This window comes from Myotis yumanensis, unplaced genomic scaffold (genome assembly GCF_028538775.1).
Source record: "Myotis yumanensis isolate MYYU_CA2020_CCGP unplaced genomic scaffold, mMyoYum1.0.hap1 SCAF_9, whole genome shotgun sequence".
In the NCBI taxonomy this organism is placed as follows: Eukaryota; Metazoa; Chordata; class Mammalia; order Chiroptera; family Vespertilionidae; genus Myotis; species Myotis yumanensis.
This window is the reverse complement of record NW_027223760.1, coordinates 73,421,521-73,447,772: the sequence shown is the minus strand read 5'-3', so window position 1 is coordinate 73,447,772 and position 26,252 is coordinate 73,421,521. Positions and strand designations below refer to the sequence as shown.

Here is a 26,252-nt window from a genome sequence, read left to right as displayed (position 1 = left end):
GCTGAGTGAACTGAAGCTCAGAGAGAAGAGGTGACATTAATGTCAGATCCTAAGCCCCTAAGTTAGGACTCAGTTCAGAGCTCTTTGCAGCCTTCAGTAACCATGCTTACGATTTTTTCAGAATTACCTTAAGATCTTTCTGGGAGGCAGAATATGCACTAATTACAAGGATGGGCTTTGGAGTCAAACAGATTTGGGTTTCAGTCCCAGTGCCAGCTTATTAATAGCTTTGTGACCTAGGGCAAGTCATTTGCTTAAAACTTTTAAAGCCTCTGTTTTTTTTTCATCTGTAAATGGAGAGAGTAATATTGACTTTAGAGTTGTTAGGGAGGGAAAATGAGTTCATGTACATAAATCACCGACCAACATGCCTGACGCATAGAAAGTGTTCGGTAGGTTGAAGCTGCGCTGCTACTGTTGTTGCTGTCAACGGTGGCTTAGGTCCTGTGAGGACCTGGTCCCCTGTCAGCATGATAGGGTGGGGCTCCCCCCCTCCCCCCTCCCCACTGCTGAGCTGCATACAGGCAGGTAGTGGGGCAGAGCAATCCTTATCTCCCAGCTGGGCATGGCCTGTTTAACCACAGCCGCGCCCCACGGAGCCCCCAGCCTGAAGCACGGAGAAGGAGAATGGAAGAAGTCCAGGGACATTGCCAGGAGACTGCTGTTTCCGCACTTAATTTAATTTCACTGCGGCCCAGACTGTCTCTGATGTGCAATTTGCTCTTTCATTCTGTTGTAAAACAAATATTTAGTGGCACGTCCAGCCCTGTGCGATTTCTGAGTGAGCTCTGTGGGGCCTGCCCTCCCTGCTCTCAAAGTCCAGCTGTGAGAAATGTCCGCCTGGGCTCCTATGACCCCTCACCCCCACCCCCGGGCCCCAGTGCCATGTCCCTAGAAGGACTCACGGTCTACTCCTTTTTAGGTGAAACTTGTGGGACTTGGGGAACTTGTTGCCATTATAATTCTGTTGACTTCAGAAAATCTATTTCTAGATCGAAGAAGCATCCATTTTAGCTGTTCATGCTTTTGATTTACTTTGTAATCAAGGGAACAATCGCTCTTTGGTTGTTTCTATTGTTAACACCTTTGAGACTCACTTCACAAGTGATTTTTGCCTCTTGGAACAGCAGTCAATGCAAGACTCAGTTGCTGTAAAATATGGCAGGAGAGTGGAGGGGAGTGTATTTGCTCTTCTGAGGGCTTCCACAAAGATCAGTTCAAGGGTTTCTAAATACTCCAGCTGCTCTTCAAGTTTGTTGTTTGGCCTCGTCAATGGGCGCTTGTGCTCTTTCTACGTAGGAGCATTTGTGCAGGAGGAAATGTTGGCATTCATAAATTCCATTCGGCTTCTCTGTTTAGTTTTTGATTTTACAAAGAGCCCAACTTTAATGCATGGAGTCGTGGACTTTCTCTTTCCACCCACGGCTCCTCTATCGTCTCTATTGTAAGCTATGCATATATTATAAGTATTTAAAATTGTACTTAGGCTTTGAAAGTATCTGACTCGCTGGGCCAATTCCCTGTTGCCTTGTGTTGTAAATTAGAAGGCTGGGGAAAAAATAAGGCTGCATCAGCGGAAATGAAAGTAAAGTTTAGGGGCAGTTTCAGGCTACAGAGCTAAGAGGGAGGGCAGATGGAACAGTCAATCTTGTGGGGTCCACTGTAGCAAGAGCGACTTAGTAATGAATGAAAACACTGATCAGAAGGTGGAATGGCTCTTGGTTTATACAGTTACTGTAGAATGCAACTGGCTGCCCAGCTTCTATAATCAGCATAGATCTATAGACCCAGGAAAAAGAAGATAAAATAAGAGAGATTGAGAAAAAAACCATTTGCCCCATCACGCTAATACTAAGCTCCTTTATCCTTCTGCCACTGTATTTTATTGGTAATTATATTGGTAAGTTTGTATTGTAAAACTAGGACAAGGAAACTTATAGATCATCATGTTGCTTCAAAACTTGGTTGAAGTATTCTGTACCTGGAGTGTGGTTATCCTATAGTGTTAAATCTATTTTAGTAACTTAGAATACATCTAAATGGTGGGGAATTTCAGATAGTATTTACTTCTCCAAAAATAAATACAGAAATACAGGGTACGGGCAAAGTAGGTTTACAGTTGTGAGTACGCAAAACACAGAGTTTATACTTGTATTATTACTTATTAACTAGAGGCCCAGTGCACAAATTCATGCCCGGGTGGGGTCTCTCGGCCTGGCTGGCGATCGAGGCTGGCCAGGGGGAGGGACCGTGGGAGGTTGACTGGCATGGGAAGTTGGCTGTGGGAAAGCACTGATCACCAGGGGGCAGCTCCTGCGTTGAGCGTCTGCCCCGTGGTGGTCAGTGTGCATCATAGCAACTGGTTGTTCAGTCAACCGGTTGTAAAGGTCACTTAGCCTTTTATATAGAGAGATTATTGTATTATTTCCTATATGAACAACTGCAAACCTACTTTTGCCCCACCCTGTATGTTTCTTCCTAACTATCTTACACTAAAGTTAATGAGAATTTGGGTGCTTTGATAAACCCTTTCCCACCTGGATGGAATTTTCTGATTTCGAGACTGGCACTGGTTGCTACAGGAACCAGATGGCATTGCAGTAGTTAGATCACTGTGTGCCCGTGGGTTCTGATAGTCATGCCACCTCAGTCGTAAATGTCTCCGCTCTTCCATTCTTCCTGAAACATCAACCTGCACACAAATCCATCACAGAGTAAACGTTCTCATTAAACTAATGGGAAGGCTATAGCCTGTCTGTCTTCCAGAGACTGTCCCATCATGTTAAACTTTACTATCATGATCATCGAGATCAGACAAGGAGGGTAAACGTGACACAAGCCATTTTAGTTTGTCATGCCTTTCGGTAAGGAGAAACGATGTGTAGCTGCAAAAGAAATCTTGCCTGTTTGATCAGACATTTCATCTGCTTGGTGTCCTTCATAGATCTCTTAAAAATCACCAACTTGAGAATCAAGTTTGTGAAACTACATACTTTGGGAGATAACCTTTTGGATTCCAGAATGGAAATCCGGGAGAAGTACTACTATGCAGTTTATGATATGGTGGTTCGAGGAAATTGCTTCTGCTACGGCCATGCCAGCGAATGTGCCCCCGTGGATGGAGTCGACGAAGAGGTGGAAGGAATGGTAAGCAAATGCAGCTTTCTGTTTACACAGGTGAATCTGAAGAAAATGGCAGCTGGACTTCCCATGAGCCTTTCACGTTTTCTAGGGGTTTTATTTTTCCAGACTTACAATGAGGCCTTTGCAGCGTAGTTGATTTTCCCTTTGCTGACTTTCTTGGACTTTGAGGACGTGAGGACTGCTCATAGACACTGCATTCATTTTTGGAGATTGTTGGTACGGGCTGATACTACAGTAGATACTTTAATCAACAAATATTAAAACGTTCTCTAAATAACAATACGCCTTCCTTTACTTTAGGGGAGGTTAAAAATCACAAGCATTCCAGTCTTTATGCTAGAAGGCAGAAATTGATCCCAGTCCAAAGAAACTGGAAATTTGAACCTAGAACCACAGAATATCATTGAGGAATTAAATGGACTTTATTTCTTTATATCTTCTAGTTTCATCCTTTCCCTGTGTTCTTAAATCATGTACTTTTAAAAATTGGGGATTTGAGTGATTTGCAAAATGGATTAAGATAGAGTGTTTTACCAGTTTCCTAAGTACAATGATAATTCTTGTAGACCCATATGATGTTAAAGCCAGACAGGATTTATTAAACCAACTGTCCTTATTAGAGGAGACCGGGCATTGAGTTTGCCAGAGGGCCCTACGTAAGTATGTGACAGATGGAGATTCAAACCGAGTCTGCCCCAGGGTTCCTTCCTCTGCACCGTGAGCCTTCCTTCCTGATGAAGGCTGGGCCTTGGCGGCTTGCTGTTTGCCTTCGCAAAGCTTATTAGTCCCATCGAAGAAGGTGCAGGGTTGAATGCACTTGACCGTCTAAAACTTGTCTTCCCTTCACTCTCGTGAGAAGTTGTTGCATAAAGTTGACTTTTTAACGGAGCCTAAAGGGAGGAGTTATCCTAATCTTGTTGCAACATCAGAGAACCCTGTCAAGATTATATTTACTTTTGCTGTAGCCTTTTGGGTGTGTAGCTAATGTCTTGCAGTCATGTCACTGTCATGCATCTCGCAATGCATTGGACTGTTTGTTCAGAAACTGTAGAGTCCTGTGGTATGTACTTTGGAGCTATTTTTCAGCCTATGTGAAGCCACCTTGTAATGACATGATATTAGTCTTCTGCTAACTGCATTCCTGTCAGAGTGGGTGCAGGGTGGACCTGTCTGTCCTGTTCCCGAATTCCATTCTGCAGAGACTAGTGTTAAGGTGAGATGCCCGCATACATGCCGATTGGTAGGCTGGGAGAGCTTACGGTTTATGTGCCTCAGGGGCTTAAGCGTGCCTTGCAGTGACACAATGCAAAATAGTGCATCATGGGCCTTCATAAAACAAAATAATGTGTGTTTTTTCTCAGTTTTTATATTTCCTTTCTTAAGGGAAAAAAAAAATGTAAAAGGAAGAATGTAAATGTAAAATAATTGGTTGAAAAAAATTTAAGTGCTGTGCCAGAAGTAAAAAAACAAAACAAGCAAACGAATATCTTTCATATGGCATAAGTGGCAAAATTTGCAGTAATGTGAGTTGTTCCCCAGTGGTGTGTATAATTTAATTCTCCATTATAACTTTTGTTGATTTCTATCATAATACATTTTTTTTTAACTCATAAGTAACTAGTTTTTTGGTTTTTAAAATACTCTTAAGTTACTATTTTCCTTCATCTGGGTTTTTTCCATTGATACTTTAACAAAATATGTATTGAGTTTCCATTATATAGTAGGAACAGTTCCTAGAGATGAGTGCTATAGCCATCAACAAAATAGATGGAACTCACCGTGGGAGGAACCAAATAAAAACAAACCCGCACTGTGGTGCATTAGAGCTTAGAAGTGGTATGAAAAGGGGTTTATATTTTCCATTGATCGTGGAAAAATCTAGCCATTGGCATACCTCTTACTCCGCTCTTTCCTGTTTTTACAACTTTCAAGGTTCATGGCCACTGCATGTGCAGGCATAATACCAAGGGCTTGAACTGTGAACTGTGCATGGACTTCTACCATGATTTGCCATGGAGACCAGCCGAAGGTCGGAACAGCCATGCCTGTAAAAGTAAGTCTCAGCCAGAGGTACATTTTGAGTCAATTCAGACACCAGTTCCCATCTTTTGGTAAGAGAGAAGGTGATAGCACACTATTTTGAAAAAAAGAAAAAAAAAAAAAGAAAAGTTACTATCCTTTTCCCAGCTTTACCTTGATACTCTTAGGAGACCAATATTCACCCAGTTAAACTAATAAATTACTATTTACTGAGCAGCACCTAGGTGTTTAGCAAATTCAGTAGAAGACGAAGATGTTGTCCCTGACATTGTACCTGTTTTGAAGGCAAGATGCCCAGGAGAGAAAAATGAAAGAAAAATATGGCCTGGTAGAGGATTAAGGTTGGGCTATGGAGTAGGATGTTTGGCCTTGTTTCTTTGCCAGCCCAGCTGCAGCCTCTGGTTTCCTTCCATCCATCCATCCCAGTGGGATTCTCTGGGCAGAGGTGTTTGCACACCGCCACCCTTCTAACCCCACACGCAGTGATTCCCATATACTGTCCTCCCCTCCGGAGCATGTCTGCCTCTGCCCCCACTGAGAAGGGCTGTTCTAGAAGTTTGGAAAGCAGTGCGGGCTGGAGTGGTCCAGGTTTTGTTAGTAATGCATCCCAGCTGTCCCTGGGTGAATAGTTAAGAGTGTTTAGATCAGTGGTTCTCAACCTTGGCTGCACATTAGAATCACCTGGGAATCTTTTTAAAATCCTGATTTCTGGGCCTCATCCTCCGGAAATTCTGTTTCTTTGTTATGGGGTGGGGCGGCGTGTCAGCATTTTAAAAAACCCTAACTTAACTCTGGTGCCGTGTCACATATAGAAATTTTTTGATATTTGCAACCATAGTAAAACACTTATATTTTTGATATTTATTTTATATATTTAAATGCCATTTAACAAAGAAAAATCAACCAAAAAAATGAGTTTGTATGTCACCTCTGACACGTGTGTCATAGGTTCGCCATCCCTGGCCTAGAATGTAAAGCCCCGTGAGGGCCACGCTGAGTTAAGCTTCACTGTGAGATGATAAGAGGGATCCAGGTGGATTGTTGATCGTGAGAGTGAGAAGATTATGATGAAAGCTGGCTTGGACCAGGATGACAGCCGAGTGGGCTAGAGGAGGAACAGACTGCCCTGAAGCCGGCTAGATGGCTGCTCAGCAGACCTCAGTTCTCACTAAGGAGCCTGGCCTGGTGGGGGTGGGAGTGGGGAGGAAGGAAATCAGACCTTCAGACCATGTTCCTCAAAGCTGGCGGCCCACGCAGGCTCTGCCAGGAACACGTTGCCTAGAAAATCCTTTGGGGCAATTGACGTCTTCCTATCCCACCCCGAGCGGGACCCAAAGGGGTCCTCCGTGCAGTGACAGCCTTCCTGCCAAGAAGCCCCCACGGGGACTTTCCCTCCAAGGTTTCCAACGTTTTGTAGCCCATTGTCTTCCAAGGAGGGCAGGTTGTTGAGTTTCTTTCCTAAAGTCCACACTTCGAAGGTTCCAGCTTGACACTGGATTTCAGGTGACGCATCGGTGGGTATGTCCTTTCCACCACGGTGCCTTCTGGTTCATTGCTGTTTTGCCTGAACTTCATCCCTAGTTTCCACAATGAGCTTCCTTCCTGCCACCCCCACCTTCCATTGGTCAACAGACTTCAAAAGGCTTTACTTGACATTGGTCTTGTCGCGCAGAGTGTAACTGCAACGAACACTCCAGCTCATGCCACTTTGACATGGCAGTCTTCTTGGCCACTGGGAACGTCAGTGGAGGCGTGTGTGACGACTGTCAGCACAACACAATGGGGCGCAGCTGTGAGCAGTGCAAACCCTTTTACTATCAGCACCCGGAGAGAGACGTCCGAGATCCTAACTTCTGTGAACGTAAGTGGGGACAGGCCACGGGGTGGGGCCTGTCGGACCGGCTTGAACAGTGTGGTAGTCACCATCCTTCTGTAGGAACTCATCGTATGGGCATTAGACTCAGCCTTATTTGATCTGCTGCATAGGATGCCGGGAGTGGAATTTACTTGGTAGTAAAGACTTCTTTAGTCTATTTTTGTGACATTTGAAGGACCAGGGGAATACATGTACTTATACAAACACACGTTGTGTAACCTGGTGCTTTTCGTTCTTGCTAGAATGTACCTGTGACCCAGCTGGCTCTCAGAATGAGGGAATCTGTGACAGTTACACGGATTTTTCTGCTGGGCTCATTGCTGGTCAGTGTCGGTGCAAATTATACGTGGAAGGAGAGCATTGTGATATTTGCAAAGAAGGCTTCTATGGCTTAAGTGCCGAAGATCCATTTGGTTGCAAATGTAAGTACATTCGTTTAGAAGTTTGGGAGTTCTCATTGTGTGCATAAGTCCCAGACTCCTTTGCAATTCTAAATCCAGACTCTTGCTTCGGACTCGCTTGGTTCATGTTTCTTTACTTCGTTTTATCTTCAATAAAGCTTGCGCTTGCAATCCTCTGGGAACAATCCCTGGCGCGAACCCTTGTGACTCTGAGAGTGGTTACTGCTACTGTAAGCGTCTGGTGACAGGACAGCATTGTGACCAGTGTGTGGTAGGTAAAGCCTCATTGCATTGGGTGGGTAGTTTGTGAATATGACATGTTTTAATAGAGAACGCTTTTCCCTATTGTAGATTCTGTCATCACCCTTGTATGTAAATGTTACATGAGTAGATACTTCACAAAAGAGGAATTACTAAGGAATAAGTTTTTTTTAATCCTCACCTGAGGAACATCAATGTGAGAGAGACACATCAACTACGAAGGAATAATTTTGACAAGCTGTTCACCATCACTCTCAGAATTGTAAAAGAAAACCTCAGTGAAATGCCATTTTTACAGACAAAATTAATACAAGTTTTAAAAAATGGGAATGCTGACGAATGCAGACAAAATGAAGGGCTGGTACTCATATGCTGCTGATAGAAATGCAAATTGGCTATAATTTTTGAAAATTTGGAGTTAAGTATCAGTAGCCTGTAGAAATGCACATATTCTTTGACCCAGTAATCACACTTCTGGGTAGTGATCCTAAAGAAAGAATCAGGAAATTGGACAAAGAGGGATTCACCAGAGGACTCATAGTATCTTTAAGATTATTTTTCAGTTACAGTTGACATACAATATTATATTCATTTCAGGTGTACAACATAGTGATTAGATATGTATCTAATGAAGTGATCACCCAATAAATCATTGCATCTTTCCTTAATCACAGCAAAAAACTTAGAAGCAACAGTGGGGGGAAATAGTTAAGTAAATTTGGGGGCTTCCATACAGTGTGATATTTGGTTGCCACTGAAAATAACAGCAACATGAGGAAATGCTCATGGTGGTAGAAAAATAAAACAAAACAAAACCTCATGATATGAGTGGTATCTTGATTATGTAGAAAACAATTCATCAAGGAAAACAAAATCTGGCAGGAAATATACCCAAAAGTTCATCACCCTGAATTCCAGGTGGAATAATTATGAGAGTAATTTTTTAAAAATTATCCTGTATCTCTTACAACATTTTTGTGATTGCTTTTATAATTTGGGAGAAGAAATACTACTGAACCCAAACGACATGATCACTACATATGCACATTGCATATATCCTAGCATATTCTTAAAGTAAATTTCTGGAAGTCTGATTTAAATGGTGAGCCCGGTTTTTATCTGCTCATTAGGAAACGTGCATATATTGAGCCATAAGAGTGCTTTACCCCTCTATGGAGTCTGTCCCATTTCTTTCCATCTCCAGGGGTTCCAGGACTCTGGGATCGCCTCACCTTTCAGTTGTGAAAATAGTCCTTGCTTTTTAGGCTATGTTTCCACATAAACAAATCCTTGAACAACTTTCTTTATGGAGTTTATGACAGACCGAACTTAAGAAAAATTTAAAGGCCTGCCAAACATTTGCCAAAACTCTCTTACTGCCAGAGTAATTCTATTGAAGAAAATTGGCATCTTTGCTACCTTCTCATGGTGATTGGCTCTTTGCAGGGCAGAGAAACTACTCTGATCTGGGGTTATGGTGCGATTATGTGTAACCCTCTCTGACCCCTGTGACCTGCAGCCTGGGTGTCCTTATTTCAGAATACTCGTACTCCTCTCTTTTGTAGACTTTCTTCTTTCCCGGTGCAAATGAACGCTTGGCGGAACAGCCAAAACACGCCATAACTTGTTTCTTGCTGCGTCTATTGTGTAATTACAGGAACCCACCTTTAGATGTCTAATCTTTTGTTCTGCAGCCAGAGCATTGGGGCTTGAGCAACGATTTGGATGGATGTCGACCTTGTGACTGTGACTTTGGGGGAGCCTTGAACAGTAGGTGAGTGGGGCTTCACTTAACACGCTCATACTCAGTCACCCAGGGGAGCCCTCCTGATCCCTAGGAGGAGTGACATCCATTCTCTGAAGGAGATATTCAAGAGTATGTTCACCTTTGGTTGGAATGCCTGATCATTACTTTTCCCTGTGGTCTCAATGCTTTCAAAGACGTATTCGTTCCAAGAGTTAGCTTTGAAACCTTATAGTATGTTTATGTTTCTTGGCTTGAATAGTGTTGATGTTCCTTATTTTTGTGTTTTCTCTTTACAGTATTTTTTAAATTATGGAAACAGTGTATTCCCATCTGTACTAATAAAAGGGTAATGTGCTAATTAGACTGGATACACTGGATGTCTTCCAGACGTCCTTCTGGACAAAGCCACAGTGGCAGAGGCAGAGGTGGTTAGGGGCGATCAGGCTGGCAGGGGAGCAAGTTAGGGGCGATCAGGCAGGCAGGCAGGCGAGCAGTTAGGAGCCAGCGGTCCCGGATTGTGAGAGGGATGTCCGACTGCAGGTTTAGGCCCGATCCCGCGAGGATGTCTGCAGGATCGGGCCTAAACCAGCAGTCGGACATCCCCCAAGGGGTCCTGAATTGGAGAGGGTGCAGGCTGGGCTGAGGGACAACCCCCCCACCCCCCCGCATGAATTTCATGCACCGGGCCTCTAGTAGTTCTAAAATATTCAAACAATTCTGACAGCTATCCTGCCCTTCCTCTCTGCAAGTTCCATTACCTAGTAGGGCCACTGTTAACAGTTTCTTGTATTTCTGTAGACATTGATAATAGTGCTCAGAATATGTATTAAAAATTACAATTTCTTTCTTCCCGTTTCTTTTAAAATAACATGTTAGGTTTTATTTTTTCTTTTTTTTTTTTTTTTTTTTTTTTTTTTTTTTTTAATATATATATATTTTTTATTGATTTTTTACAGAGAGGAAGGGAGAGGGATAGAGAGTTAGAAACATCGATGAGAGAGAGACATCATCGACCAGCTGCCTCCTGCACATCCCCCACCGGGGGTGTGCCCGCAACCAATGTACATGCCCTTGACCGGAATCGAACCCGGGACCCTTCAGTCCGCAGGCCGACGCTCCATCCACCGAGCCAAACCGGTTTCGGCAGGTTTTATTTTTTAAAAGAGACAAGTACAAAGAAAAAAAGCCCATGATTTCCCACTTCATGTTACTGACATTTTTTTGAAAATCAAAATAATAGATGTTATGTACACAATTGCACAACTTGGTTTTTTATCTAGAGATCTTTTTTCATATCAGTATGTGTTCATCTACCCCCATCATGTGAAAGTGCGATGATTTATTTACTTCCAGTCTTTTTGCTTTTTAAATATGTTTCAGTAAATATCCTTGTAGATATATTTTGATGAATGTAGATATAGCCATAGATTAGGTTCCTAATGATGGAACTTCGAAAATGTGGATGTACATTTTTTATTTTAATAGAATGTCAGGTTGTTCTGCAGACAGATTGTGCTGATTTATTTTTCTACAAACCAGTTACAAAAGTACCCTTTTCTCTATTCCCACCAGCAGTTGGCATCATCATTTTATTTTCCACCAATCCATAAGATGAAAAATGAACTCCCATTTTGATTTGTGTAAAGAACCATTTCATTTTATTTTATTTTATTCAGCTTCCAAGCCTATTCATGAAAATGACATGTAATACCTTTTAGTTACTTAAATACATTGGTATTCCTTGAATAGAGGAGACATGAAGCTCTACCAGAAATTAATCATAGTACACATTTGGCAAGATGTTGCATTTCTGGGCGTTTAATTAACCACCTTGGAGTCGAAGAGAGTTTTGGTCTCCGTTGGTTACAGGATCAGATTCAGAACATCTGGTAAAGATAGGGTGAGTGGCTGCTGAGAGAACAGGCAGATGTTTCCTTGGCCCTGAACTTTCCCAGAGAGAACATGCTGAATTCATTGAGCAAGCTTTATGTACTCATAAATTGACTCTTTTACAAGATTATTTCTCAACACCATGGAAGTCTGCTGGGAGGGAATGGGATTCCAGGCAGCAAGAGCGTGTTCTGTTTGGCCTCTGTATTTGGGTCTGTCCTATTCCAGAACGCAGAGCAAACTCAGCACAGCGTGTATGTAGCCCTCTGGAACTCCGGTACTGAATGTCTATTCTTCGAAAACCTCCAGAGGGGAGGAAGCGAGGATAATTCCATAAAAGCTGGAAAGAAAGACCAACTACTTGCCTGCTTATGGAACCACTTCTCTGGCTTTCCTTTGTGACTCCCAGAACACCCACTGATTCCTTTAGTGACTTATTCCTCAATTCCAAACTGTCATCACACCTCGAACTCTCCTTGCGTAGGTGAAAATGGCATCCATAATTTTCCAAATTATGTCATAAACTTGGGAATGTCCTATGTTCCTTTACCCTAAATGGTTTCTATTACTTCCACTCCCTTCCTCTTTTTCTCTATTGTACACACGTTTCCTGTCTCTGAATCCACCCATACACAACCCCTGAGCTGCCCCTCCTGTCTCCTGCAAAAAAATGTATACTAGTAAAAACCAGAATGTGCTAATCAAGAGAGTTTGTGAAGCAGATGTTTTAGTGAAAATTTTAAGGCAGCTGATTTGATCTCTCTAACATGATTGATGAGACACTCTATCTTTTGGCATGAGTGATGGGAAAAAGAACCTTTCGCGTTGCCTCTAGACCTGTGCCTCTGCAGTGTTTTGTCGAGATCCTTTTCCAAGTTGGCCCCCAGGGGACTTTCTCTAGGACCCCCGTGGGAGTGGTTGAGGCCCAGTCTTCTGAAGCACCGGTTCCACTTGGAGAATGCTTGGGGCATCGCAGATTCTCAGGAAATACTTGCGAAATGAATGGTTTGTTGCAACCACTCATCAGCATCTTCTCTCTGATAATATTCCTTTACCTCACCTTGGACACATAGTAGGTATTGATTAAATGTCGATTGAATTAAAGAATTTGAGAAACAAAATATTTTTAAAATACAAAAACTACATGTGTGCCCCTGAGAAGAAGGCAGTGTCTAAATGTGGTCCCAAACATGCCTTAGTTACTTTGGCCAGGGACCGAACTAAGTGTAAAAATCATGTGAAGTGGAAAAACTTAAAATGTTTTGTATAATGAGCCAAATGGATTCTTGGAGAACAATAAAAGCTTAGTACTCCGGGTCTATTATGTTGACAGCTCATCTGGACTTTTGAATATTTTTAAGCAGTAAGACCTAATTAATGTGAATAATATAACCTAAGCCAGGTTAACGAAGTTTTGTCTACCAGATAACCTGCTTTAATGGATAAATAAGAATGGTTGCTAGGTAAATACTACTTATCAATGCTTTAAAAAAAAAACTTTTAAAAATGTAAACACCTTTGTATCATTCCTCAAAATCATTTCATCAATTAATTTATGACTGATATCTGGCTTGAAGACTTCTAACTCCTAGACTGAAGTCCCCTGCCCTCACTTGATCATTCAACAACACATTACTTCTGCATCTCTTTTCGCACTTATTTTAGTTGGCTATGTATTATAGCTGTTTGTATCTGAAAGGTCTCTTTAGACAGGAATTGCGTCTTACTTGTTCTTGAATCTCCCTTTGTACCCAGCACAGTGGGCCTTGCAGGTGCTCAGTAAATGAGGAAATGAACTTTCTTATACTTTGAAACGAGAGCAGAAATTAATATATGTTTTCATCAATGTATTGAGTGGGCATCTAACCCTTTGTTAATTATAGGTAGTTGGACATAAAAGGATTGCAGAGCACAGCTCCTTCCCTTTACGAAAGTATCCTACTTTGGATAAAATGAGTAGTGCTGACTGCTAATCAATGTAGAATCAACTCTTATTTGTAATCAGAATGATGGAGGAGAAATCAGTGTTGAACTGTGGTGGTTCTTATGAATGATCTTTTTATCCTTTCACTTTTCTCCCAGTTTCTTAGTAATAGAAAAAAGTTAAAACTGTACCGTATTTGCTCTGCTCCACACTATTTAAATGAAATAGAATGTTCCTTCCAATTAAACAAGTTGCTAATTAATTTCTGTATTTATGAGAAATTTTTGTTGACTAAAATGAAGATGTCGGTAGGGCTGTTTCTTTCTTAAGGTTCTAAAGGAAAATGTGTTTCCTGCTGACCAGAGTTGTTGGCAGAATTCAGTTGCTTCGGGTTGAGGGATGAGGTTTCCGTTTTCCTTCTGGCTCCCAGCTCCCAGGGGCTGCCCACATCCCTTGACTCATGGCCTTCTCCTTTCGTCCTCAAACCCAACAACTGTGAGTCAAATGATTCTCATGTCACAACGTTTACTCGCTTTTCTGCTTGCTTCTTCCACTTTTAAGAACTCATGTGATTAGATTGGGCCCATCCCAACGTCCTTAACCTTAATCACATCAGCAAAGTCCCTTGAGCTCTGTGAGGTAACATACCCACAGATTCTGGGGATCAGGCCATGGACATCTTTTGGGGTAATCATTAATCTCCTACCGTAAGTCCTGACTTATTTTGTCTTATCTTACATCCTTATTCTACCTTACTGATCCAAATGAATTAAATCTGTATCTAGTTACAGGGAAATTTGTGGGGTTAACATACAAACTTTTAAATGTACCATTTCTATCCAATATGAATTTTCCTTGAACACAGGGAAGGATAATTACACGTAATAAATCTTTTGTCTCACTATGGAGGAGGTAGCATTTGAGCTTGGCTTTTTTTAAAAAAAAATTTTATTGATTAAGTTATTATATATGTGTCCTTATCCCCCACATTATCTCCCCCCCGCCCCCCCCCCCCCCCCCCGCCATTCTGAGCTTGGCTTTTTAAAAAATGAGTGATATTTGAGAGGTGTAACAAGTGGGCAGGAAAGCCTTCTAGCTGCGAGGAAGAAGACTGCTGAAGGCACGGAGAGGGAGTGAGTGTGGCAAGGTCCAGATCTGGTCTGATCTTGACCATCTCTCTCACATTCCTCCATTAGCCTCTTTGCTCCTGTCGTTCCTGTCCTCTGTCTGTCTGTCAAGATCCTCTGCGACCTTCAGAGCCACCTCTTTCATGATGCTGCCCTTAATCAGATGAGCAGTGCCTGCCTCTAAGCCCACGGTACTTAGCTTGTAGCTCTATATAGGTACTTAACAGCGTTTTTATTTGCTGTATTGGTCAATTGCTTTATTTTTTTAGTCTCCCAAATTAAAGGGTAATTTCTTTAAGGACAAAGACCATCCCCCCTCCCTCCCCATTTTCCTTTCTCATTATTTAGCCAGAAATAATGGACTTTACCAAGGAATGATTCAGAAGAACGTTGACAATGGACCAAAATGTGAGCGTATTAACACCAGCAAGCATAGCCTCCAGGACCAATATTTGCTCAGTAAATATTTGTGGAAGAGTATGAGGAGTGTGGCTGATCTGAAATTAAAGGGCGGGCACCAGAGAAAGAAGCGTGGGTTATAGAGGCTGCTGGAAACCAGGCAGGGGCCTCGTGACTTGATATGAGTAGAAACAACCGTGGATTTTTGTGAACCGCTAAAAGCAATGCTGTGGGAAGATTGGTTTGGTAGTGTAGACAGGATGGACTGGGCAGGGGCAGAGAAGAGCTTAAGAGGTCAGTGTGGAAGGTTGCTAGAGTAGCAGGTATAGAAAGATGACATCCTGGGCCAGGAGAGTGGCAGTGACAATGAGCAGAAACTGAGTGGAGAAACATCTTGAAATAAGACTTGGATATTGGGGATAAAGAAAAGGGAAGGTTATGTCTCACCTAAAACATCAGAAGGATTTTAAATCTGCTGACAGAAATAGCAGAGCTGAATCTAAGAAATCAGTGGGAGAGGCGACGAGCAGGTGGGAACAAGATGAATTAGAGATGACCGCTGGGCAAACCATGGAAATTTCCCGTTCGTGGCTGGACGTGTACAACCAGAGCACGGCTGCATGAATGCCGAGAGCTATAGGTGTGAGGGCCACCTGCTCAGGGGCAGGTAAAGCCACAAGAATGAGTTCGCTAAAGGAGTGAGTGTGGGATGGGAGTCGTGCCTCGCAGTGGCAACAGTTCAGGTCTGTGGACACAAAGAGGAGTGAGTGCCAGGGCTGCTGTTAAGGGAATTCCTTTCACCTGGTCTGGTTCTCCTGCGCTGTTTCTTCTTTAGAACTGGGCTGCAGGTAAGAGGCCACACCAGGGGTCTGCCCATTGACCTTGTCCTCAGCTTTATTTGCTTATTTTCTAGTGATGGCATTTGAAGACTCAAGTTCTTTTCTTCGGGGGTCCGTGTTTTGGACATATGTTCCCTCGGTAATCATCTGGGCAGGAACTAAAGATTTTCTTTTGTCCATAGGATGTAGCGTTTGGTGCCTGGGTTCTTGGCAATGGCTTTTGTTGGTGGACTGGGCCAAAAGAGGGCTATGTCCTAACTGGAACAAGCTTTTCTCCTCTAGGAATCGGCTACGGGACATTAAGTGGTCATATTCCTGCAGGGTAAAAACGACTCACATGATATACAGAAGAAGACTTCGTTTGGACTTAGAGACTTGGTTTAAAATGAACCTTGGGATGAGAAAAAAAATAATGACGTCTGGGAATGGGTTTAAAGTAATAGTTTCAAACCACATGACTTTAATGAAGTAAAAATGAATGTGTACAATTTGGTTTTACCATGTACACAAAGTTGTGATACTAAGGAAACAGACAGACGTAGGCTCAGAACAAAATGAATAAATAATAGTTCATCCCGAGGCCTTCATTAACCTAAAAGAGTAATGGACTAATTTTAAAAAATTGTATTATTACAGTAAATCTCCTATTCTTTTTCTGTTTGTTTGTTTTTAAAATTCAGAACTCCTATCCTTCATGCATTTGTCTGTTGAGCCAGTGTTTGAGTGTACTCAGCCCTGGGCCAGGCCCTACGGGGTGACTGGGGTGAATAAGGCACAGCCCAGGCCCTCAAGGAGTTTGCAGTCCAGGAGGGGGTTAAATAGGTCTGCCAATAATTATACTACAGAGAGAAGGCCATAAATGCCTTCATGGTGCAGCTAAGGAATAACTGAAGCCTCAGGAAGCACCAGTGGAGAATGTAGGAGGAGGGAACCCAACAAAACTTCATGAAAGTTGAGCTGGGCTTCGAAAAATAAGTAGGATTTGAAGACACAGGGCCTCAACTTCAATGAACACCTGCTGTGTCACAGCTTTGTTGTAGATGTGGTAGATACATCCTTCCTTCTGCAAGGGGGTGGTGGCATGAAAGCGAAGATGTTGCATTTGATGGAGTGGGTTGAGGGTCAGGGAATGCCACGCAGGAGTCCTTGGTGAATCTGGAAAGAGTAGGTGGACCTTTGCCGGTGAGTCAGGGAGAAGGGCATCCCAGGCTGTAAGAACAGCATAAGCAACGGCAGGAGGTCCTGAGTTACCCGGCACATTTGAGAAGTTGTAAGCAGGTCAGTGTGGGGGAGCAGAGGGGAGAGATGAGGCTGGAAAGGTAGAGATGGCAGATTGTGGAAGTCCTGTTGCTCCTCCCAAGGCCACTGTAGCCAGGAAGTGGCAACAGTTCATGCATCTTGAGAGGTGCACTTGGGCAGCTTTGGGGCAGGGGCTTAGGTTGGGAAGTTGGAAGCTTGGCAGCAAAGATACCAGTTAGAAGACCATATTTGCTTTTCTTGTGAGTGAGAGAAGGAAGACAGTCATGGTGCAGCCCGTGGAAAGGGGAAGAGACACAGCAGATGCAGGAGGCGAATTCGCAGAAGCTGGTTCCTGACTGATATGAAGAAGGAACCCAGAGAATAATTTCCAGGTCTCTGACTTGCTTGACTCGGTGGTGGTGATTCCCCGAGTAGAGAACGTGGGAGGCATTGAGTGCTGTCCGTGTGAGTGCTGCTAGTCTCGGGGACAGCTAAGTCAGAACTGTCCTCCTAGGAGTTGGGTCTGAGGCCCAGGAAAGGGGTTGCAGCTGAAAAGTAGGCAAGCAATCTAAGCAGCAAGAGAAGAAAAAAAAATCTAAACAGGAACATTTGTTATATCTTATAGAAAACCCTAAGATGGTGGGGACAGAGCATAGTGAAGACAGGGCAGGGGAGGTAAACGTGAAAGACCAGGTCATGCAGAGTTTGGGATTAATCCCAGAAGATGGTTTTCCCAAGTACTTATTTTCCAAAGGAAATAAGAAAACCCCACCTGAATCTTGCACCCCGTTTAGTGTTTAATGGCAGATGTACAACCACACCCAGCGGGTTCCTTTCTAAGAGGCGGGCACGCTGACCCACTCTGCTCCTTCCCAGCTGCTCCGCGGAGTCGGGCCAGTGCATGTGTCGACCCCACATGATCGGACGTCAGTGCAACGAAGTGGAGCCAGGCTACTACTTCACCACCTTGGATCACTACATCTATGAAGCGGAAGAAGCCAACTTTGGGCCCGTAAGTAGCGGGGTGCTTGGCAGGCCGGTACAGCGGTGTTTGGAAGCAGTGACGGCATGTACACATTTTGTAAACAAACCAGAAGTATTTTTTCGGTGAGCCCACAGTAAGGATCAGGCCCATACAAACTTGGGAACAGTCATATTTAAAGCCAAATAAATATGTGGCTCGCAGACACCCCGAGACATTCACTAATAAGGCCTTTGGTGTCTGCGGGTATTTTTGTGTGCTTTTTCTTCTTCCCATCTTTCCATTTACGCTGCACAGTTGCTGTTGATCTGCTATATAAGTACTCAGAGAGGACATGGTTTCCATTTTCTGTTGCTGCGGAATAAGCCGTTAGCATGTCGTGGCTTAGCCGTGGATCTGGCACTTGGGCATGGGTGGCTGAAGCCGCTGGTGGCTGGCTGGGCGGTTTTCTCTGCATGACCTCTCCATGCAGCTGTCTCGCGCCTCCTCACAGCACGATGGAGGCAGGATAGTGAGACTTTTTACATGGCGCCTGGCTTCCAAGGAGGAGGAAACAGAACTATCAGGTCTCTTAAAGCTGGGCCCCGAAGACCCAGAGTGTCATTTTCTTGCCTTTTTTTTTAATCACCTCATAAGTCTAGACCAGATCTGAGGATGAGATAACGTAGGTCCTACCTCTTCCTGAGTAAACCTCACACACACACACACACACACACACACGGAATGCAGGACTTCTTTGGAGATGACTAATCACAGGCATCATGTCACCCTGTGAACAAATCCAAATGTGTGTTGAGTTAAGCGGCTCAACTTGGTCAGTTCTCAGCCTCCGTGACAGTCACGATGAACTCATCTGTAGTGAGCATTCCTGATTCTCTCGTTTCTTCACTTGTCCTTGGTGCTTGAAACAAATGTCAATGAGAAAGACAAATAGAAATAAATCCACTAAATATTGGACTGACGTTGTAGAAAATTTGGGAAATGCCTTGTGACTCCTAGACTGGCTCACAGCACCATGTAGGATGTTCTCTTTCCTTCTGTTATGCTCATCCCACTGGTTATATCACAGAAGGTCTGTCTTAGGCCTTTGAGTCCCGCCTCCAATATCCCAAGACTACCTCAACCACAAAAACTAAAAAAACAATTTGCTGTTTATATATTAAAAACATTTTACAGGCTACTGGGAAAATGTGACTACAAAAAATAGGCATAATAATACAGTTTTGCACCTTTGAGTGACTTCAGATTACTTTGTTATATTCCATTGAACTGCACTGCAAGTAAAGCATAAAGACTGTCTGCTTGTCCCCAGGAGGTCACCATCGTGGAGCGGCAGTATGTGCAGGACCGGATTCCCTCCTGGACCGGAGCGGGCTTCGTCCAAGTGCCTGAAGGGGCTTATTTGGAGTTTGTCATTGACAACATACCATACTCCATGGAGTATGAAATCCTAATTCGCTATGAGCCACAGGTAAACCCCCCATGAATTATTGGGGATGGGGAGGATATTGGTAGAGAAGTCTTTCCTCTAATGGACACTGTTTTTGTGAAATTCGGAGGTTACACTGGAATAGAGGAGAACTTCTCTCTGACTTTCTAGCCTCCAGGGAAGTGAAAATGTACAGTTTTCTTGAATTCAATTTCAGGAGCATTTAGCAATCTCTTGTCAGGCGCCTAACCCTGCTGAGAACTGAGGTGGCGGCAAGAAAGTACCAGGTCCTGTCCTTGCCCTCCGGGCTTGCACTTCCCAGGCACAGACACACGCCCCTAACCGTAAGATCAGAATGAGAGCCTCTCACCTGGAGGCTGGGCCAGGGCTGCCTAGAAACAGATGTAGGCCTTGCCTTCAACGTAGATGACATTTTGACACGAGGAAGTCAGGAGTAGCGTAAGCAGCGGAGAGGAGAGTGTTTTGAGAGTCATCCCACATAGCTGGGTGTAAGGGAAATGGTCAGGCATGCTGCTAGGAAAGATGCTAGGACTAGTGAATGAACTTGGGCTCTCTATGAAGAGGAAGCTATTGAAGGTTTTGAGCAGGGGATTGCCATGATCTGACCTGTGTTTTAACATGGGTGGGAAGGGACGCTGGGAGATGCAGGGAGAGCAGTTGGGGAGCTGTTTCAGGTCCAGGTGAGAAGGGATTAGGGCTGGAACTGGGGTGATAGCAGAGGAAATGGTAAAGAGGGAAGAGAAACGCAAGCAAAGTGCTTTCCAGTGAAACTTGGCAGAGGTCTTTGTAAACAGGAGCAGTGGGCCAGTGACGATGGTCCTTTTGATCGGTTGTTTCTTCTTCTAGCTCCCCGACCAATGGGAAAAGGCTGTCATCACGGTGCAGCGACCCGGGAAGATTCCAACCAGCAGCCGATGTGGTAACACAGTTCCTGATGACGACAACCAGGTGGTGTCCTTGTCGCCTGGGTCGAGGTCAGTGTGACAGCGGTTTGCAGCTCAATAGAACCAATATGCAAATTAAACATTTTCTCTACTTTTCGGTATCTTGCCTTGTGCGTTGTACAGTTACCATGTCAGGGCCAAAGGCAAACACTGGCTGTTGACTTGCTTGCTTCGGAAAGAGCTGCGTAGTGCTCTGATTGACCGACTGGATACTTAAAGGTTGACTTTTTTGTTCTCTTTTGATCTGGGGCAGGTACGTCGTCCTCCCGCGCCCCGTGTGCTTTGAGAAGGGCGTGAACTACACAGTCAGGTTGGAGCTGCCCCAGTACACCACCTCCGATAGCGGTGTGGAGAGTCCCTACACGTTTATCGATTCAGTAAGTGCAGGGCTGTTTCCGACACGCGCAGGGAAGGCTGGGCGGGAAGTGTTCATCTTCTTCCCCGGAGGGTTTGTGGAGGGGTCGTGCTGAGAGGCTAGGCAGAGTCATCTTTTTACCTCCAAGGATGCTTTGCTTATTTGTTTTAGTAACACCCTTCGAGTCGCTCAGTTGTTTGAGCATCGTCCTGTGCACCCAAAGGTTGCTGGTTCGATTCCCCATCAGGGCTTATACCTGACTTGTGGGTTTGATCCCAATTGGAGCACATGTGGAAGGCAACAGATCAATGTTTCTCTCTCCCTCTCTCCCTTCCTCTCTCTAAGCATGTCCTCAAATGAGGATTTAAAACAAAACAAACAAAACAAAACAAAACTCCACCCTCTGATTCTTTCTGAAAATATGAAATGTCTTAAAAATGACACTTCAAAAACCATCAATCTAAACTCTTTTTGGCAAGAAGATTTTAAGAATGGGAAGGCTTATGAAAAGAATCGAACTTTTTCTTTTCAAGAGTCAAAGAAGCATCTGGGTTTTTGTGTGTTGAACTTGCTTTCATTGTGGACACGGGGCACCAGTGTAAGAACACTTTGCTGATCTCGTTTCTTCACAGCTTGTCCTCATGCCGTTCTGTCAGTCACTGGACATCTTCACCGTGGGCGGTTCAGGGGATGGGGCTGTCACCAACGGCGCCTGGGAAATCTTTCAGAGATACCGATGTCTGGAGAACAGCAGAAGCGTTGTGAAAACGCCCATGACTGACGTTTGCAGGAACATCATCTTTAGCATTTCTGCGCTGATACACCAGACAGGCTTGGGTAGGTGTTAGCACAGCTGCTTCTGCCCTTTTTTCTTGAGAGCCAAGAGTACACCTGGCATCGTGAGGTATGTGGGAAAGCACACCGTATAGATAGCTGTTAGGCAGTCAGCACAGGAAAAATCGTGTCTCAACATCTGTTTGCCTTTAGCCCTTAGCCGGTTTGGCTCCCTGGCCTGGTTGGAGCATGTGCGGGAGGCAACCAATCGATGTGTCTCTCTTCACATCGTTGTCTCTCTCTCTCTGTCTGTCCCCCTCCCTCCCATTGTCCCTAAAAATCAATGGAAAAATATCCTTGGTTGAGGATGAACAACAACAAAAAATAGTTTGTCCTTTTCTTTTTTTTTTTTTTAAGAATATTTCAGTGATAAAGCCCCATTGCAAATGCAATCAATATTCAAGACACACACATGGGTGGCAGGAGGCTGCAGCATGTCCACGGGCAGGGTGGGCCGCTGGGACGGGGTCAGGAGCAGTGCAGAACTGAAATTTTGTTTTCTCTTTGAAAGGTCGGACCAACTCCCAGAGGTCCCTGGGCCTTTGTCTTAAGGTCCTGTGATAGTTAAGCCTTGAAGGAGAGAAAACCTTAATGGCCTCTTCCTAGAAAAACTGCTTGTATCTGCCAACTCTGTGTGCCCTGTGGCCTCCCTCCTGCTCATCACAGGGATGAGATTGGTTTCCGTGGGAATGCTGAATCAGCCCAGGGAGTCAGGGACGAAGGACCAGAGAGAGCCCCAGGGAAGGGGCAGGCCGGGTGGGAGCCGGGGGTGACAAGCTGCCCTCCTTCGTGGGAGGAGCCGCCGCTGTGTCCCAGGTGGTGGCCTCTTTTTCCCCTGCAGCTTGCGAGTGCGACCCGCAGGGCTCCTTAAGCTCCGTCTGCGACCCCAACGGAGGCCAGTGCCAGTGCCGGCCGAACGTGGTTGGGAGAACCTGCGACAGATGTGCTCCCGGGACCTTCGGCTTTGGCCCCAGTGGCTGCAAACGTAGGTTAACGGGAACCGTAAGGTACTCGTTCAGATGACCTGGCAAACCCTGGCGTGGTTGCCCCCCCCGTCTCGGAGGCACTGCTTCCCTCTGGGAGTCGGTCCCGGGCGCCGTGGGCCTCCTGCGGGAGCTGACACGAGGGGCGTGTTCGCACGGGATGAGTTTCTCAGGTGGCTCCCCGCTTGCATGTCTCTCCAGCGTGCGACTGCCACCTGCAGGGGTCTGTCAGTGCTTTCTGCGACCCCGTCACGGGCCAGTGCCACTGCTTCCAGGGGGTGTACGCGCGGCAGTGTGACCGGTGCCTGCCCGGGTACTGGGGCTTCCCGAGCTGCCAGCCCTGCCACTGCAACGGCCACGCCGACGACTGCGACTCGGTGACGGGGGAGTGCCTGAGCTGCCAGGACTACACCGCGGGTCATCACTGCGAGAGGTACGTGGACGCGCCTCTGGAAAGTAAAGAGAACAGAGATCATGTTTGGCCGAGTCAACATCTTCCAACCAGAGAAGGGATCTCACCAGCTCCAGATGGCTCAGTCATTTCTGACCACGTCAGGATTTTCTAGGAACTCAGTCATTCGCCGAGTGCCTATCTGGTTTACACCTTCTGTGTGCCAGGCAGGCATTGTTCCGGGGCTGGGACGGGGCCAGGGCGTCCTGGAGGCCGCCGTAGATCTGTGCGGAAATCACCTCTGTCCCAGCAGATTCTGGCGGAGGATGAGAATTGTGAAATGTTGATGCCTAAATTCAGGCAAACGGGAAACCCAATCCAAATGGGATGAGTCATTTTAAATAGCTTTGTGTTGTGTGTGTTTTTTAAAACATTTTATGTAGCTATAGTTTCCAGGAGACCAGCCCACATAAAATGTGCAAAAGGAGATCTGCTCTGCAGGCAGCGGATGTGAACAGGAGAGTTGTTGTGGATGCAAAGCACTGCACTGGGTGTAATAAGCGTGGGACATAGAACGGGCTTCTAATAACATGACAGCCCTGCTCGCTTGATAAGAAATAGTCCCTGTGAGAGAATGACATGCTGACTTAACTATTCATCACTAATTAAGAAGGGCAGACATGCTATTAGAACATGCCTTTTTTTTTTTTTTTTTTAGTACTGGTCTTCACCCTCCATGTCATTAAATTTTCTCTTTTAATATCCGTCCACTCTACATGGGATTTTTGTTTTTAAGATTTCAGCAAGTCGCCTCAGTCAGTACAAAAGTCGCTCATCACATGGAAGAGAAATTGTTAGTAAAAATGAATATGTGATTAACTTACGGCATGAAGGGGTGCATGGAAGCCAATGTGTGGCTCTTGGCTCTGTGCTAGAGGGTATTCAAGAATTTCGAGGTTCCAGTGATTACTTCTTTGAGTAAAAATTACTCCTTCCAACCACAAAACTGTGTCGTAAAAGGCTATAAGGAAAGAGTTATACAAGATTGGAAGAAAGAAATTAGTATATTGGTGTCCTCTCTTGTTTTCTGCATTAAGTTTCCTATTATTTTTTCAATGGGAGATAGAAAATGAATTAGAGAAAAGGAGACAGATGAGAAAATCAGATTACGAGGGGAGCACAGTCAGCAAAGGTGGTGTCCACATGCCGATTCGCAATCAGCACACTGTGTAATGTCTTTGCAGGAACATCCCGTGAGAATGGCTTGGTTTATATTTCCGACTGTTCTTGGATTTACTTGTAAAGTGTTTTGATTTCTTGCTGGACAACGAGAGAGGATGTAGGAGGAGGAAAGATATTTAGCCCTAATTTGGATGACAAAACTTTATTAAGTAATTTACTTCTTGCTTGAGCCGATTTCTCATCATTCTTTTCCTCTTCCAAGATAATTAGTATCAAGCCCATGGATTTAAAAAGAAGCTCCAGGCTCAGATTGTCCCCGACGTGGGAAGTGGAGGGGGAGCCAGGAAATGGACACTCAGTTTCTATCATGATATATTTGGGTTTATTTCACCTAGAAAACTTTCTCAAAACCCAGTGTATGAAATTGCTTCACCACCACCAATTCCCCCAGCACATGGTTAATTTCCTTTGAACAACTTTTCCCTTCTATTTCTTCATCTTCCCCCACTCCCGTTTAAAAAATAGTACCTCTGCCTCAAAAAAGAAAAAGTATATATATGAAAAACCAACTGAATCGGAAATCCTTACACCTGAGTTCCAGGCCCTGTCCTGCCTCTGACCTGCTTTGTTACCTTGGAGGAGTGATCTCACTTTTCCAAGAATCCAGCTTTCTGTTCGTGAATAACGAGGTTGGATTGGATGATCTTCAAATTCCTTTACGCTCTTAGGTTATAGGAAGTAAGCAAGTAACCTAAACACCATTCATATTGAGAAGCAGCATGACCTAGTCCAAGAATTCCTTGCTGAAAGTCAGGAGGCTGATGCAAATCCCGGCTCGTTACTAACGAGTTGTGTAAGCCTCGCAAGTCAGTTAACCGCCAAGTTCCTTATCTGCGAGGAGAAGGAGGTGGGACGTAGGAGTTGATAAATAACATTCCTCACCCCTGACCAACTTTGAAACCACCTGAGAGAGAGACGCAGGAGTCGTGCAGCTAGAGCGCTTCCTTGTCAGCTCTGTTTCTGGTAAAGGCTGGGCTGCAGAACATCCACCGTGGGCTGGCTAGCATGTCACCCTCTCAGGCAGAGGCAGACAACCACAGGTCCTCCCACCCCTTCCGCAGACTCGGTGCAAGGAGGGAGCCGACCAGAATGCTCAGGGCAGGCGGGCAGCTGACTGGACAGTGGGGTGCACATGGGAGATACACCTCAGATCTTTCCCTGGGAAGAAGGTAGGGAGGGTCCAGGTGAGGCCAGGGGTGGCACCCTAATGCAATGGCCCTGCAGGTGTGAAACCAGACCAGCAGTGTCGGCATTTCCTGGGACCACCTGAGTCAGAAACGGGAGAAGCCCAGCAGTCTGAGTTATAACAAGCCCTTTCGGGGGATTCTGATTAGAACTAACGTTTGAGAACCACTGTTCCATTGGGAAGTGTGTTCCCAAACAGAGAATGCAGTTTCTAAGACGTTTTCTTGTAGCAGGTTTCTTACAAGTCTGGTTCAGGGCCCTCTCTGTTTTGTGACTCATGTAGGTGCTTGGCGGGTTACTACGGCGACCCCATCATTGGGTCAGGAGATCACTGCCGCCCTTGTCCCTGCCCAGACGGTCCCGACAGCGGACGCCAGTTTGCCAGTAGCTGCTATCAAGATCCTGTCACTTTACAGCTCGCGTGTGTCTGTAACCCTGGGTACATTGGTAAGTAATGCAGAAACTCCTGAAGGGAGAGAGGTGTCTTCTATGAGTTAGTTGTTAATGAAGGAAATAGATGAAGAATGAGCCGATCCTTCATTACCAGGGAAGGGAATCTGAAAAGATACTCTTTTCTTGTTTGGCACGTGCGATAGAGTCGTTCTTGAGTCTCGATGATGATAATGTTACAGTACCGAGCAGGAGAGCACGCTCATTTGAATCCATAAACAAATCCCTGTGAACACTTTTAATTGACATTTGACCTCTCCCTTCCCTTGGCCAGCTCCTAGCACAAGACTCTCAAAGGAGTGATGTGGCCAATGGACGGACAGAAGGAAGAAAAGAATATCATGTAGGGGGTCCCCAGGGCACCGAGTCAGCCAACGCTAGATACGTTCTTCTGGTTGGTTATACTTACATTATCTGTCAACACTCAAGGAGTGTAGCGAGTTGTGAAAATAAACTCCCTTTTATTTCACACTTGATCCCATGCTTTCAAATACTCGTTACACTTATCCACAGCTCAGTAAACATTTACCTGTGGTTTCGGGATTTCTT

General features: G+C 44.8%; 1 protein-coding gene across 1 annotated transcript in view; it reads left to right on the top strand.

Moving 5' to 3' along the window:
* Positions 1–26,252, top strand: part of LAMB1 (laminin subunit beta 1) — a 74,812-nt gene that overhangs the window by 15,515 nt on the left and 33,045 nt on the right. The window contains exons 8-21 of the mRNA XM_070424670.1: positions 2,945–3,147; positions 5,077–5,197; positions 6,857–7,045; positions 7,303–7,482; positions 7,620–7,732; positions 9,417–9,496; positions 17,764–17,899; positions 19,182–19,340; positions 20,166–20,293; positions 20,517–20,640; positions 21,251–21,455; positions 22,294–22,437; positions 22,637–22,868; positions 25,537–25,700. Coding sequence (XP_070280771.1) covers positions 2,945–3,147; positions 5,077–5,197; positions 6,857–7,045; positions 7,303–7,482; positions 7,620–7,732; positions 9,417–9,496; positions 17,764–17,899; positions 19,182–19,340; positions 20,166–20,293; positions 20,517–20,640; positions 21,251–21,455; positions 22,294–22,437; positions 22,637–22,868; positions 25,537–25,700 — 2,178 coding nt within the window. The remainder of the gene's footprint in view (positions 1–2,944; positions 3,148–5,076; positions 5,198–6,856; positions 7,046–7,302; positions 7,483–7,619; positions 7,733–9,416; positions 9,497–17,763; positions 17,900–19,181; positions 19,341–20,165; positions 20,294–20,516; positions 20,641–21,250; positions 21,456–22,293; positions 22,438–22,636; positions 22,869–25,536; positions 25,701–26,252) is intronic.